The sequence below is a fragment of the Carassius auratus genome, chromosome 38 (genome assembly GCF_003368295.1).
Source record: "Carassius auratus strain Wakin chromosome 38, ASM336829v1, whole genome shotgun sequence".
NCBI classification, from domain to species: Eukaryota; Metazoa; Chordata; class Actinopteri; order Cypriniformes; family Cyprinidae; genus Carassius; species Carassius auratus.
Window position 1 is genome coordinate 13,910,461 of NC_039280.1, and position 16,661 is coordinate 13,927,121.

Genomic DNA, 16,661 nt, shown 5'->3' on the forward strand with positions numbered 1-16,661 from the left:
ACAATACAAAAGGAAATGAGATTCATTTTCCACTTCACCAAGATCACATAGCACACACAATCTGTTTTCCTCTGGAGTATTTTTGAATCGACCAACCTCAATCGCTTAAGGCAAAATCCCACATCTCAGCTGTGCAACCAAAGATCTTTGGCTTCTAGGTAAACGAGATGTAACATATAATTCTGGACTAAAATTCTGTTTGATATGCATATATGTTCTTAATTTTGGCTTTAATAAAACATTTTCAAACCATTTTTCTTCATATTTCATTAACAGCTTATGTTTAAGCGAATTGACATTACAACTTAAATTATTTCTGTAGATATACAACATATCCACCTCCTCAAAAATAGAATAAATCTCCTTTACCCATGGAGACCTGTGAGCTTTACCCCAGCTAAATACTCTCTTATTTACTCTGCCATTCTGATTAGTCAATTCCACAATCGTATCATTTCACATTTTCTCTGTACAACTACTGGTACCCAGCCCATATCTCCCTGAATTGCTAGAATCGGAGCAAATGTATGAACCCCCAAAAAACATTGTATGGCTCTTTTCTGTATAATATCTACCGTTTTGATCTCTTTTAAGCCCCACACCCCTGCAGCATAATTTAGTATAGGAGAAACACATGCATCATAAAGTCGTGTATATGTAGAATATCCAAGATCTTTACATACTTTTAGTTTGTTAATAACTGATCCTAAAGCTCTCCCTCCCGAATCAACCAGTGACTTAATACCAACTTCGCAAGTCAAAAAATCATCAAGAACAAAACCCAAATATTTATATGAACTAACATAGTCCAAATTGACTGAGCCATAGCTAAATATATATGTACTTCTTTCAATGCCTTTCTTTCTAAAATGCATTATGTGTGTTTTGCTTTGATTTATAGCTAATCGCCATTTAAAACACCACAGATTAACCACATTTAACATTTTCTGTAATTCAGACTCAGACTCAGCCAACAAGACTATATCATCCGCATATAATAGAATTCCCAATTTAATACCATCATGTACATTAGTACATGTGTTTCTGCCTTCTCTTTATGGATTACCCCATGTGGATTATTAAAGACTTTGTATCATCATCTTCCTCGTTTACGTGCTTCTCTCCCGCACCACACCATGACAGTTTTAAAACATTAAAACTGAAATCCAGAGTTTGAATGGAGGAAGGAATACTGGATGTTATGTATCTGAAGTTTCTTCCCATGCATGAGTAGTCCAGATTCTCTGTAGTCTGAATGAATGAATGAGTGAATGAACGAATGAATGAATGAATTCTCAAATTTCACAACAGTATTTAACAGTATTTTTTTTTTTTTTGCTCTATATTCTCCAACACTTATGAAAAAGAAATCATGAAAGCACTTACATGAAAACATCTTGGTGAAGAAATTAATCTTAGGTGATCTCAGCCGCTCATAAAAATGTGAATCAGCCTTAGATGTAATTAATTATGAATAACAAATGTCATGGGTTTCAACGATGGGGAACTAAGGGCAAAAGAATGTGCTTAATTTCATAAATATTGAATGAAGAAGTACATTTCTGAATAGAGGAACTGTAATAAATAAAAAAATGTATCTGTGCATGTACAGTAGATGTTCCTTCAAGCATTATTTTTCATTAATATTGTGGTAGTCCAGGGATGTCAGATTTACAGCGCTCAGCATGAAATGAATGCTCAGTAATTAGTCACACTGCTGGGTAATTTAAATTCCTGTCCCTGCAATTGAAACAACTGAAAAAATACGCTGACCTCAGGAAATAAGGTTTTTGTGGACACATGGCCTTATTATTGAGGAGGCTGTGAAGGGATTAAGGTGATGTTGTGCTCAGTTGATAAAGTGATCCAAAATGACAAAGAGTTCTTCGTCAATTTGAGCAGGAGCTAATGGTCTTTCATCCAGTCAAAAAAAGTAGGGAGCCCAGCACTGATCCTTGTGGTATCCAAGTAGTTAGTTGGTGTGACTCAGACATCTATTGAATATAATATATAACTGCCCATACTGCCCATACTGATTAAAATTAGGAATAAGCAGTACAGATTATGCCCAGAAAAGAATGTGATAACTTGTTGTTACATCAGAGGGTTGGACACAGACAATCTTAAGTTAATTCTTGTACATTTTCTTAATGAAACATGCACTTTTGAAGCCAAAATAGCTGGAATCTAGAAAGTTTTTTTTTTGTGAAAGAAAAACTGATGACTAGTGTGTTTTGGAAGGAAAGGAAGCATAAAGACATATTGATAGTTTTTAACCAATAATGGACTAAGTGTGGTTTTGTTTTTATAAGTGAAGCGGTGTAACGCTTTCAATGGAGGACAGGAGGCAAATACAAGTAAATAAAGTTTATTGCAAGGAGGTGTGATGAATGAATGCTGGAGAGTGACGCAGGGACCTCGACGGCAGCACAGACAGGTGAGTAGGTGACTTGAGTGCATTGGTAGAGATGATGGTGGTGGTAGATCCGTGAGAGGTTTTTCAATTCAGGTTTATTTGTATAGCGCTTTTTACAATACAAATCATTACAAAGCAACTTTACAGAAAATTATGTTTCTACAATATTTAGTAGTAGCTAGTAGTTTGTGCACATTTGACAGGATTTTAGAAAAAATAAAAAATAATAATACAAGACGTAGTCAGCTAGATGATGAACTATCAATATTATTAATTAATAGTTATTATATGATGCAGTCACACATGTAGCAATAATTGTAAGTTCTGTTTGTTGATTCAAGGTTAGCATCATCTGGGGTCCTCTGAGGGTCAGCATCATCTCTTCTCAGGTGTTCTGGATCCAGACTGGAGCTTGTGTAAATCCTAGTTACCACGGGATTTACATCCCGTGGCAAAACATAGAAACAAAATAGAGACATCATTAGCATAGCTGCTGATCCAACAAAGTAAAATTAGTTTAACCCAAGCCAATGAATAAGAATGCACATTTGATCAGATGCAACTACACTCACAATTTAAAAGATACCTTATTCGTATGCTTGGCGAAAGAGATGTGTTTTTAATCTAGATTTAAACAGAGAGAGTGTGTCTGAACCTGAACATTAACAGGAAGGCTCTTCCAGAGTTTGGGAGCCAAATGTGAAAAAGCTCTACCTCCTTTAGTGGACTTTGCTATCCTAGGAACTACTAAAAGTCCAGCGTTTTGTGACCTTAGGGAGCGTGATGGATTGTAAAGTGGTAGAAGGCTAGTTAGGTACGCAGGAGCTAAACCATTTAGGGCCTTATAGGTAAGTAATGATAATTTGTAACTGATACTGAACTTAATAGGTAGCCAGTGCAGAGACTGTAAAATTGGGGTAATATGATCATATTTTCTTGACCTCGTAAGGACTCTAGCTGTTGCATTTCTGCATCAGAAACAGATAACATGTTTCGTAGCTTGGCAATGTTTCTAAGATGGAAGAATGCAGTTTTTGTAACATTGGAAATATGGTTTTCAAAAAACAAATTGCTGTCTAATATAACACCCAGATTTCTGACTGTAGAGGAAGTAACAGTACATCCGTCTAGTTGCAGATTGTAATCTACAAGATTCTGTGTAGTGTTTTTAGGTCCAATAATTAATATCTCTGTCTTATCCAAATTTAATTGGAGAAAATTAAATCCATCCAATCTTTTAACACACTCTGTTAGCTTAGATAATTGGGAAGTTTCATCTAGTCTTGTTGATATATATAGCTGAGTATCATCAGCATAACAGTGGAAGCTAATTCCTTATTTTCTAATAATATTACCAAGGGGCAACATGTATATTGAAAATAGAAGGGGACCTAGGACGGATCCTTGTGGCAATCCATATTTTACTGATGATAAATGAGATGACACCCCATTTAAGTAAACAAAATGGTAGCGATTGGACAGGTAGGATCTAAACCATCTTAGAGCCTGCCCTTGAATACCTGTATAGTTTTGTAATCTATCTATGAGTATGTCATGATCTATGGTGTCGAACGCAGCACAAAGATCAAGTAAGACTAGAAATGAGATGCAGCCTTGATCTGACGCAAGGAGCAAGTCATTTGTAATTTTAACAAGTGCGGTTTCTGTGCTATGGTGGGGCCTAAAACCTGACTGAAATTCTTCATACAGATCATTTGTATGCAGGAAGGTGCTCAATTGAGCAGACACAACTTTTTCAAAAATTTTAGACATAAATGGAAGATTTGAAATAGGCCTATAATTTGCCAGTACACTAGGATCTAGTTTTGGTTTTTTAATAAGAGGCTTGATAACCGCCAGCTTGAATGGTTTTGGGACATGACCTAAAGATAACGACGAGTTAATGATATTGAGAAGCGGTGGTGATAGGTGATAATCTGTGAGTGGCTGTGATAATCCAGAGATGACCGAACAGGAAACAGAGCAAGGGCAGGAACACGGAGAACAAACAGACATCTACACAGAGGACCTCAAACAACGATCTGACAAACAAGAGCCACCCACATGAAATAATCAACATGACGTAACATGAACACCGCAGGAGACGGTGCATTCATGAACCGTGACAAGCGGTTTGGGACTGATTGAATGTGATTAACAAAACGCCAGTGTAAAAAAATTAAAGTGTCAGAGTGTAATATAAATTTTATTAATAAGTGCTTTATACGCACACTAAATATCCATGATTTTCATATAATCGTTCTACCAAATGATACAACAGTCCTCAAAGGTATTATTTGATTACACTGTATGGCGTCAAATAAATGACAATATTATCCGAGCGCACCACTGATGCTGGCGCGTGACATTTACTGTGCGTGCAATATGTGCCCTCGTGCGCATTAAGAGCCCTCACGCGCACATGGTCATTCCCCACATCCTCACGCTCGAACATCTCACCTCTGCTCACGCGAACAATTTTATTTTTGTCAGTCGTGGGGTGGGGTTGCTGTTTCAGTTTTTATCTCAAATGTCATTGGTTATTCCCCTTTTCCTGAAGTCAGTATTGGACGCCTGTTGGAAAATGATTAATAATTCACTTGACTTGACACATGACTTCATCAGTGGACCAAATACATGTGAGTTATCATTTCATTTGCTTGTTTAATTTATTTTTGTCTTTAAATGTAATTTAATGCATTGTTTATAGAGTAGATCATTTCTAGATTCTTAATTAACTGGAATTCTTCTGATTGCTTGTGATTGCAGTCTTGTAATAAGAGATACACATATTTTACAGACTGTAGTGATGCACACACACACACACACACGTATGTACTTATGTTCTTTTCGTTGCATTATTTTTTTCCCTTTGTAATTGCAGGTTGTGTAATTGAATGAATTCGGCAAATAACTGGGCCTTGACATCCTAACAATTATTATCAGAAGCAGTCCAGAAATTTGCCATACTGTCAAGGCAAGTACAGTAAAGAAAAAAGCATTTAAATTTTCTTTAAAGCAGGGTCAAGGGAGACCAAGGACTGTAGGATGTACAGATTGCCAGGTTCATGTTTTCTTCAAGAGGCACGGACCAACATAATTTCATATCTGGTAAAAGTGTCCATAATCAAAGGTAAATAGATATAGGTACGGTGACCCTGTTTTAGTTACCCTTTCAACACACTGCTGTTTATGTGTTTATATAAGTGGATTTTAATTATGTATTTAACTGCTAAATCTTCATGACATCAAAGAGCCATATCTAGACTAGGTCATAGCTGTGATTTATTTTTTTTTAATTAAAAACATTTTTATTACCCCATATTTGTAGAAAAAAATCTGATAAAGCAAATCCAGTTATTTGACAGGAAAATTAGCACCAGTTGAATTCAGCAGGTGTTTGAGTGTCGACAATCCATCCAAACTTTTTGTTTTTTGTTTTGTTTTTTTACATTGAACAATGATGGAGCTATTCTTTACCCATCTTCTATGGTGTTTTCTTAGCAGCATACTGTATAAAACAAAAACAGCTCCTTATAAAAAAAATTAAAATGTTATATTGTTGTAGTAGTTATGAACAAATACAAAGATGTAACTTTTTATATGGAACTCTATAACTCTTTATATTGAGTGTGTTTTTACTCAATTGGTTCTCTATAGGGCTTATGTTTTTTGGAACAAAGCAGGAATTACGGTCTGGCTGAAATGGGCTTGTGAAGGAATATTGTAACGGGGCTCAATTACATTAAGCATGTTCTTAAAACCTGCATTTTCCACTACAGAGTAAGGCGCTCGCTCACTCAGTACGCGCTGAAGGCTCGTTGCAAAATGACTAAAGGGTCTTTCACACAGGACGCGGAATGCGCTGCGCTGGACCCTGGGCTCAGCGTTGCCCTTCAGATACAACGCGATTTGCGCTGCACTATGCCAAGAGCAAAGTAAGGGAGTTTTCAAAACTGCCCGTTCTATTTATAACAGTTCTTCTATCTACTAACGTGCAGGCCTGTTAATTGTATCGTACTGCTCAGTAAATTCCGACACAGTACAGTACTAGTCCATTTTGATTTCCGTGCTTGTTTGGATGCCCTGATCGATTGGTAAAGTGCACCCAAACACCAGACCTGTTGGTTACTGGAGGATCTTCTATTTCTGGTCTGTTAAACGCATTGGCCATTTAGCAACGAGCCTTCAGCGCGTACTGAGTGAGCGAGCGCCTGACTGAGTAGCCTAACATAAACATATAAGTTGGTGTATTTTTCTTCTTCGGGAGTGTCAGGGGTGTTGCTTGTTACGTCGTTTGGGTTATTGGGCTACCTTGTTGAACGCATATAATTATATTTCACAATTTTTTTTTTTTTAAAAATATAATTAATTAGTCCAACGAACCGTTCGGTACATAATGCGTACCGCGTACCGAACCGAAAGCCTCGTACCGAACGGTTCAATACAAATACGCGTATCGTTACACCCCTAATAAATATATATATATATATATATATGAAGTGAAGTGAAGTGAAAGTGACATTTAGCCAAGTATGGTGACTCATACTCAGAATTCGTGCTCTGCATTTAACCCACCCGAAGTGCACACACACAGAGCAGTGAACACACACACACACACTGTGAACACACACCCGGAGCAGTGGACAGCCATTTATGCTGTGGCGCCCGGGGAGCAGTTTGGGGTTTCGATGCTCTGTGCTTCAGAAGATTTCAGAAGAATCAGTGTGCCTGATTATGACCCATCTATATTGTCAGTTACAGTTAGGAGCCGAACTATGAACTATATGCCCGTTCTGTTTCCCAGATTATGTCTGAGTTTCAGCCATCTGTCTTTCCAATCTCAAGTAACATGTCAGCACTTTCTGCCAGTCCTGTTCTGGTCAATGAGTCTGTTGAATCTTTTGTTGGTCCATTTCGCATTAATGAGTCTGACTGTGATTTGTCTGCCTAGTTACTAGACCTAATTTCACTCACTGAGATGTCTAACTATCTGGTTTCTGTTAGCTATAAGTCTGATTGCGAACATTGTGTTAATCCAGCAACTTTCATTGAGTCTGGTTTTGAATCACCTTTTTGTCCTATGTTGATTAATGAGCCTGAGTCTAACATGTCAACCATTCTAGTTTCAGTCAATATATACAGTTCTGAACATCTCTTTGTCTAACTACCATTAAGGGACCGGATTATGAATGGTCAACCTATTCAGTTTCAGTCATTGAGCCTGTTTATGGGTCTGCTTTGCTGTGGTTGTCTTCTTCTGCTCCTCCTGTTCCATCTGCTCCGCTGTGGTGGTCTGCTGTCTGGCTCTGATGGTCTTCTGCTTTGGTCAGCAAAAAAGTTTAGCCTACCTTCTTTACGGAGCCAGTTCCCTGTCCTTGTTTAAGTTCTAGTTGTAGTTCTAGTTTCCATAGTCTAGACAAAGTCTTCCATTGCCTGTTTCTTGATCTTTTGCTTGTGTATCTTGGATTTACCCTTTGCTTTGCTGTTTCAGACTCTGTTTGCACTTCACCTGAAACGTTGCTCATGTTATTGGATTATCCTTCATCAAACCCTTTGGATTATGTTTGCCGTTGATTGACCTATGCCTGTTTGTCGGTTTACATTGGTGTCTTGCCCTCAGTATACATGTTGCTATTGTATGACCCTTGCCTGTTTCTGACCACTCTATGAATAAAGCTTTGCAAATGGATTAGCTCGTCTCTCGTCCCTGTTACCTAGTTACAGACACATTTAACAATCAAATCTGATGTTTACAAATCATTTGTGAATCTGGAGGAGACTTTTCGGGAAGGTCTGTTTTAGGCTCATCCATCTGATGCCGTGAGTCGGGATATCCCTTCGGATGTCACCAGAGTCCTCCTCTCTCAAACCGAGAGGACCCAGACGTCCGTTGTCCTGAGTCTCAAATCTCCAGTCGGAGACTTCATGGGCCCTCTCGGTCAGCCTTAGTCCCATTTATGTGTTTGACGCAAATTTGTGTCTGCCGCCTGAGTAGAAAAATTTGAACTTTGCCGTCGATTCGCACCGCGTTAACCAATCAGGAGCATGCTCAGGAGTCACTTAGTACAACTATTTTCCCCCTAATATAGCCTACAGCTACTTTTCACTAACAAGATAATGTGTTTATTCAGAGGACGTGTGCAGGAAAAAGTGGAAAAACCCCGAGTGCTCGATCAACATCAGCCATCTTGCAAACAGACAACTGCCTAGCACTTGCCCCTCCCACAAGAAGCGGATTTCGCCTCGGACGCACGTCAATTTTGCTTCAAACTTTTGCTTTCTACGTGTGTCTATTTCGCTCTAGACGCGCGAATGCATTAAAAATGTTCAAGCGGCAAACTACACTACTTTGACTAAGGAAAACCTAACTGGGGAGGCCTAGTAGAGCACCAGAGTGAAGGGAGAGAGTCAAGTCAAAAATGAAACACCCAGAAATGTTGTCAGGACCTGAAGCTTTGCGTGTGTTGATCCTGCTGAGGGATCTCCTCATGCTGTCTCGGGACAGCTTTATCATTTTGTATTTGTTTTTAAACTGGTTTGGTGACTTTAACAAGAGGTCTGTATGCAGCAAATAGTATGACAGTGATTTTGTCTGAGGCACCAAGGTGGGGAAGGGGAGGGTCTTGTAAGCTCCTCTCTGGGTGGTGTAAACAAAGTCCAGAGTGTTGTTACCCCGTGTTGGAAAGTCTATGTGTTGGTGTATTTTTGAGCACGCACTCTGTAAGTCTGCGTGGTTGAAATCTCCAGCTAAGATGAGAAAAGCCAGAAAAGGGTGGGTTGTCTGCTGCGGACTGATGTGCTGGTACAGTTCTTTTAGTGCCTCACTCCTGTTGCTGTTGTTGGAGCTGGGAGGGATGTATATAGCAACGAGCAGTATGACTGTGTATTCTCTTGGTAGATAGAACAGACTTAATAATCATAAACTCCACAAGGGATGAACAGTGTTTTGAAAGATTATTTGTTTTTACTTAACTTTAGTTGAATGTATTTGCAATCAACTGTAGCCAGCTGTACTTTGTTCACAAAACACCTGGCCCATATAATCAGCCTCTTAGGTCAACATGAGGTCAATGAATGGCCTCTCCGTGGGAAAGATCCTTTCAAGTCATCAAAAGGTTACACTATCATTAGCTCTCCATGGGGTCTTATTGTATTGTTTGTAGCACATTTGTTAACAGGTATAAAGGTCTGTTCTCACAGACAGTACTTTGGGTTAAGATTGTTTGAAGGATGACATGCTAACAACACTACTGAAGAACTGCTACACTGCTACCTTCAATAAATTCTTCTCCCCACAAGAACTTTGGTCAAGCTTACTCATTTTATGTATTAGAGAGATCTAGTACATTGGCGAGCCACCCAAACTACTGCCCTGCCAAATACAGTAAAATATAAAAAAAATACAGTTTGCAGATAACAACAGCATCGCGGCATCATTGGTGTAAACACAAAGCCCGCCACCGTGGGCCTTACCTCCCTCGCAGTCTGGAACACTGTTGCTGAGCCATGTTTCCATGAACACAAAATGAACACGCCACTTGTGGCATCTCCGCTGTGGGCGACAAGCAGTAGTGGGGATCAGTTATGGTGTAGGCCACCAGAGCAGATCGAGATTCCGCAGCTCTTCCATGTGAGCAGAGTTTAACTCTAAAAATGTGACAATTGACTTTTGACAAGGGAGGCCCATGGAGGGCCACATAACACAGGACTGATAGTCAGTGGCACTGAATGAAGTCCCCAGGTGTGCTACAAGATGTACGCATTGCATACAAACAAGAGATGCAAGAATACTAGCAGTAACAGAGATGAGAATGCCTCAAGGGGAGGCTATTAACCTTAGGTAATGAAATGGAGCTTACACGCCCACGATAACTCCAAAGTACAGCTCTTAAGGCTTGCAGATATCTTCTGGAGACATGGTTGAAGGAATCACTGTTGAAGTCAACCTAGATTCAAACTATCAACAGGCAGCTCTATGTAGATAAAAACAGCCAAAAACATCATCGGTACAGCAAAGGAGACTTATCAGAGCATTGAGAGCACCTTGTCTGGATCACCTCCCTCAAGTTTTGTCTCTTTCTTTTTGACTCATGCTCAGCTGCCTTTAAGTCCATTATCTCTAGAAGGCTCAGACCTGAGCCTTCAAGTGATGAAGGTCGGTCGGTTCTGTCGACGACCACGAGCCCATGAAGGTGGGTAGAGCTCAGCTGTCCCGGAGGGAGAGGGAACGGCGGAGGTCCCAAGGACTGTGTTTGTACTGTGGAGGCTCTGCTCATAACACCTACTCATGCTCGGTAAAAGAGCCAGCCCGATCAGCGCAGATCATCTTCCACGTTAAGCCGTGACCTGTGTTTATTCTTAATGTAAGTCAGCGCGGAGAATGTCTTTTCACATAAATACGTTGAGCCAAATTGCATGAGGACATCCAACGCGGCTTTCGACAACTGTGGATATTCCAGCGCGACAGAAACCCAGAACTCATCCAGCGTCTTGCCGTCAAATGCAGTCCTCAGGGTTCGATCGGTTGAAAGTTCTATCAGCGCATCTTCCATATCTGACGCCAGATGATTTGCCGTGGTTACATTAAATGGTGACCTTATCCAGTCATATCGGGAGCGTCTCCTTCAGGGAAATACTTATGAAAGTGATCTGGATAAATCCAGATTAAAAATTATTTTTTAATTGTGCTCACATATTAGATGGTGAAAAAATTACAGAGGGATTTATGGATATCTACTTATGTTATCCTGTAAATCAGAATATACTATCAATCAATAGCCTTAAAAAATGATTTTCGCTATTTTTTTTGTAATAAAATGTTATATAAATCAGGCTAGGAATAATATATTTACAAATCCCTCTGTAAATGTCTTCATAATATAACTAGGTACAAGACTGGAAAGTTTGGTGTATATAGGTGCTACTAAAGTGGAGATTTCGTACTTGGAGTATGAGAGAAAGGTCATTTTGAGAAAACAGGCTTTAAAGATTTATCATCAGCCAATGAGATTGCGCATTCATCCCTTTTACTTTCGCGATTGGTTGCTGATAAAAAGGAAATGACCATATTTGGATCTGACAGCATTGTACAGTGAAGAGAGAGCTTTCCGGCCGTGCCTGTGATGAAAGAGAGCAGACAGAAATCGCGGATCGGCAGGATGATTTACAACGTTAACTTTTGTTGAATTCACGCGAAATCTACAGACGCAAACAGACAAAGTGTAATAAAATAAAGACCTAAATGTGTATTTCGGACTTTTTTTTCACCATCTTGAATTAACATATATATATTAAAAAAAAAAGTTTCTGTAAATCATCTCACGACCCCCCGCTCCCCACTCCACTTTGGGAACTACTGATCTAACCGACCTCCTGATTGGCTTCTTCAACCGCTGTCTGTCCCTTCGAGACCCTGGTCCCACATCGCTCTAGATTTTGTTACCACCCTCCTGCCCTCTAATGGCATGACGGTCGTTTTGACTGTAGTGGACCGGTTCTTGAAGGCGGCACATTTCATTCCCTTGCCCAAATTACCGACAGCCAAGGAGACAGCGGTCACTGTTCTAGATCACGTCTTTCGGCTTCATGGCCTCCCGGTAGACATGGTTTCGGACAGGGGATCTCAGTTTATATCCAAATTTTGGAAAGAGTTTTGCAAATTGTTAGGAGCGTCAGTTAGCTTGTCTTCGGGTTATCATCCCCAAAGCAACGGACAATCTGAGCAAGACAACCAAGATTTAGAGAGGACGTTGCGATGTTTGGTCTCCAAGAATCCTTCTTCCTGGAGTCAACAACTCTCTATGGTGGAGTACGCCCACAATGCGCTGCCAGTGTCAGCTACGGGCCTCTCTCCATTTCAGTGTAGTGTAGGGTACCAGACACCAGCGTTTCCCAGTCTGGAATCTGAAGTCACGGTCCCCTCCGCTCACGCGTTTGTCCAAAGGTGTCACCGCACCTGGACCAAGGCCGATCGCCACCGGTCAAAGCCTCCCGTCTACGTCGTGAGTCAAAAACTGTGGCTTTCTACCAGTAACATTCCTCTGCGATCCGTATCTAATAAATTAGCTCCCAAATTTATCGGCCCATTCACTATCACCAAAATCATTAGTCCGGTGACAGTCCGCCTCAAAGTACCTCCTGCGTACAAGAGGATACACCCCGCCTTTCATGTGTCCAAAATTAAACCCGTGTTTTATGCACATATTAATCCGCCTACTCCGGTTCCCCCACCGCTGCGTCTTGTAGATGGGGAACCGACATATTCGGTTAATCGTATTCTGGACTCGAGTCGGAGGGGACGAGGATTCCAATATCTGGTAGACTGGGAAGGTTACGGTCCGGAGGAGAGGAGTTGGGTACCTGCTAGGGGCATATTGGATCACTCCCTTATCGATGACTACAATCAGCAGGTAGGCCATTCTGGGAACTCCAGGAGGAGTTCTTAGAGGGGGGGATACTGTCACGGTTGGTAAACCGTGATCTCGGGGGTGTTTGCACTTTGTGGTGAAATCTGTGTGTTTCGCGTCTGCACTGATTAGCTTATGGGCGTCTCCGTTAATTGTCATCAGCAACAGCTGCCACTCATTACTCATCCACTATATATTGGCTTGTCTAGCATCTTGTGTTTGTGAGATCGTTGTTATTTGTTTAATGTGGTTACCCTGTTCGTTTGGCTTTAGTGTTGTATGTGCTTGGATGTCTGTGTTTTCCCTTGAACCTCTTTCCACTCTCCGCCCGTTCACTCAGCCACGGACACTTCCCTTTCGGGTCTATTCCCGGCAGTTCCTGTGCCATCTTCTCCTTCTGCCTACATGCCGTCATCATCCGGATTACTCACCTTCTCTCCGCCATCATCAGGATTCCTCACCTCCTCACCACCACAACGGAGTGTCATCTTCTCAGCATCTTTGTTTGTTTGTATATTCATACTCATCTCATCACATTAAAACTGTTAACTCGCATCTGCTTCCAGACTTTCCTTAATCCACCGTCACATAATCAGTGTTTTCTGAGAACCTAGCTTTTAAACATAAATATGAAATTTATTAATTATATTGTCTTGTTCTTTCTGTGGTATATTCCTGTCCTTGTCCAGAACTATAAATAAGACTGAGCCTAGGAAAATCATTAATTCCCCATAAGACATAATCATTGTTAATAATGATCTTGCATGAGATCTATAGAAAAAATTTGGTGTGAGAAAAATCACACACTGTCCTTCAGGAGATTCTAGATCAAACAACAAACTAGGCGCTTTTCTGTCAATAAATCTGAAATGTAACAAATTCACACATCAGCTGGTGTAAAGTTGCAATCAGTTTCGATTTAAAGCAGATTTGACAAATATGTTTATATTCTATTGTCTTATTATTGCATGTGTGCAAGCAACTCTCACTTCTCCTCTTTGTTTCAAAGAGGAAGTTATTAATTTCCAACATACATACATACTATTGTCCATTGAAAGGCCTTTACTTGGCATTTTAAATTAAGCTTTGCAGTGCAAAAAATGCAAAAACCCTTCCTTAACTTTGTGGTTGAAATGAGGCAAAAGTTAATTTATTTAAAACATTTATGCAACATATATACAGCCTATGTAATATTATTGGTTTGTGGCAAAAATAGCTTTTCTGAGGCGTATCCAAAATCTCATGTTACTCAGAGGATCTCTGCTCCACTTTAGGTACGTGTTCTTTTTCAGATGCTTATGAAGTCCAAACACTTTCTTAGTCTTCGTCTCTTCCACATCTTCCAGAATGATGATGATGATGTTGGCATTGCGTTCCATCATAAAGCGAGACTGAGCTAATTCAAACTCAAAGCGACACCAGGCACTATCAATGAAGTGTTGAGACACGACCACAATGACTTTACGACTGCCCATTATACCTTCATCGATAATGTTGGAGGCGATGGACTTCCCTGCCTGAAAGTCCCGCATATGAAGACAAAGCTGAATCGGTGGAACACTGTTCTCCAGATTCTCCATCAGTTCATTCATGACCCAATCTTCATCATAGCTGGAGAAAATCACAAATGCGTCATAGGAACATTCTTGCTGTCCAGGTGATCTATAGCCTCTCAGTAGAATACAGCAATACTGAAGATAAAACTGAAACCTGTAAACCAAGAATGACAAAAGAACTACTACTGTAACAAAACTTAGCGATAAAACGATTGTGAGTCTTTTCTTGTGCACACAGCTGTCAATATCAAAGTCTGTTGCTCTAAAATCAGAACTTGGTGAAAAGGTTTTACAGAAAATATTGTCTGGTTTCTTCAAAACATTCTGATTTTCCATTATCCACAAAATAAAATCTGTCTGGGAACAGGAGCAATCAATGGGGTTATAGGATAAATCCAACTCTGAAAGGTTTGTGGGCAACGAATGGAGAACATGAAGTGGGATGCTAGTAATGCTGTTTTTATCAACATAAAGTGAAATTAATTGTTTCAGGTTTGTGAGGGCCAGAAAATCTATAGTCATTAAATAGTTTCCTCTCAAATTTAAAAGCTTAAGCCTTTGAAGATTTTTGAATGAATTTGGATGCAACTCTACCACACGGCAATATGACATGTCAAGATGCTCTAGAAAAGTGAGATTATTAAACAAATATCTTGCTACATCACCTTGAAAATGACTGCCGGCCATCTTTAGAACATTTAGATTCTTCAATCCATAGAAGCAATATATGTTAATAAAGGTGATACTTGAATAAGAAATATCTAGATACCTCAAATACTTTAAGTTAGAGAAAAGAGAAAGATATCCCATACCCACAACCCTTGTATGATGGAAATCTAGAATCTCAAGGGAATCAAGTCCATCAAATGGTCCTACAGAAAGACCGATTTGTGGATTTAGACTCAAATTTAAATACCTCAACTGAGGGGTTCTAGAAAAAAATGAGCAGCATGATGTTAATGTAATTTGGTTTGAACTCAGATCCACATACTGAAGACTGCGCATGTCTATGAAGTCTGGAATTTGGATTGCAACGTTGTCTGTAAACACTAGTTTTTCTAAAGTGTGGAGATGTGCAAGTTTTTTGCCTGGAACAGTATCTAACTGATTGGAAATCAAATAAAGCTCCTTGATTTTAAGAAATGGCACATTTGCTATTTCACGAATTATACCACCTTTCACAGCTACAATTGTTGCATTAATCATACAGCGAAAGATATTAACTGGAACAACATGTTTTTCTTTCATATAATAATATACCTCATGAAAATTAATAAAGCAAAGACCATCTAAATAGTTTGCATCTGATGACAAAATTTTGTAATCACTTCTGTACTTTCCAAACATGAGCCTTTTTACATTAAGACCGTACAGAGCATTTAGACCAGCTTTCTGAGCAGCAGGTGAAACAAAGGCAGATCGGATGTTCAGTTCTCTGAGATAAATGTCTTTGAAAGCTCCTGGTTCAATGTATAATAACGGATTGCAAGAAAGAATCAAAGTCATGTTTCTGCCGATCTCTCGCAACACAGCAGTGTGATCAGTTGTGATGACGGATATATTATTGGCATGTAGATCAAGTAAACTGAAGTCTTTGAACGTGCTCATGAATGCAGGGAGTGACATGGACTGGATGTTATTTGTCCCGACTCTAAGCTCCTGCAGCTTGGTTAGGTTATTTATTTGAAGCTGTAATGATGAGAGACCAACATCCACAAGAACTAGTCTTTGTAGATTATGTAAAGAATTAAAGCATACAGGTCCAAAATATGTAATAGGGTTTCCAGTAAGAATCAAAGTAGTCAAATTCTTCACATTGTAGAAAGTATCATTTTCAATGTGCTGGATTTGGCATCTGAAAGAAAATACATCAATTAATATTTTTTACAACACATACATATTTAGATTGTAACAATATTACTTACCTTGACAAATCAAGAACTTCCAGGAAAGACAAAACAGGGAAAACAGTCTTCTTCAAGTGTTTCAAAATATTAAAACTGAAATCCAGAGTTTGAACAGAAGAAGGTATACTATATGGTATGTAGCTGAGGTTTCTTCCCATGCAAGAGTAGTACCGATTCTCAGTAATCTAAATAAATAAATAAATAAAATTAATACATTTCACAACAGTAAAAATAAATACATAGAAGATTTAAATGGGAAAAACTTACTTTTGTGCATGATTCTCCAACACTTATGGAAAAATATATAATGAAAACACTTACAGTAAAGAAAGTCATCTTGAGTGATCTCAACCAGTCATAAAAATGTGAGCCA

The 16,661-nt window shown here is 39.4% G+C and overlaps 1 protein-coding gene across 2 annotated transcripts; it reads right to left on the minus strand.

The window, feature by feature from the left end:
* Positions 1-14,018: 14,018 nt before the first annotated feature.
* Positions 14,019-16,659, minus strand: LOC113057155 (toll-like receptor 4). Of its 2 annotated transcripts, XM_026224280.1 has the most exons (3): positions 16,556-16,624; positions 16,307-16,473; positions 14,019-16,236 (listed from the first exon to the last, which is right to left on the minus strand). In XM_026224280.1, the coding sequence occupies exons 1-3, from the start codon at positions 16,622-16,624 to the stop codon at positions 14,019-14,021; spliced, it is 2,454 nt and encodes an 817-aa protein (XP_026080065.1). The 2 variants fall into 2 exon arrangements, with proteins under 2 accessions (XP_026080065.1, XP_026080063.1); XM_026224278.1 differs by having other exon boundaries at positions 16,307-16,659.
* Positions 16,660-16,661: the final 2 nt, after the last annotated feature.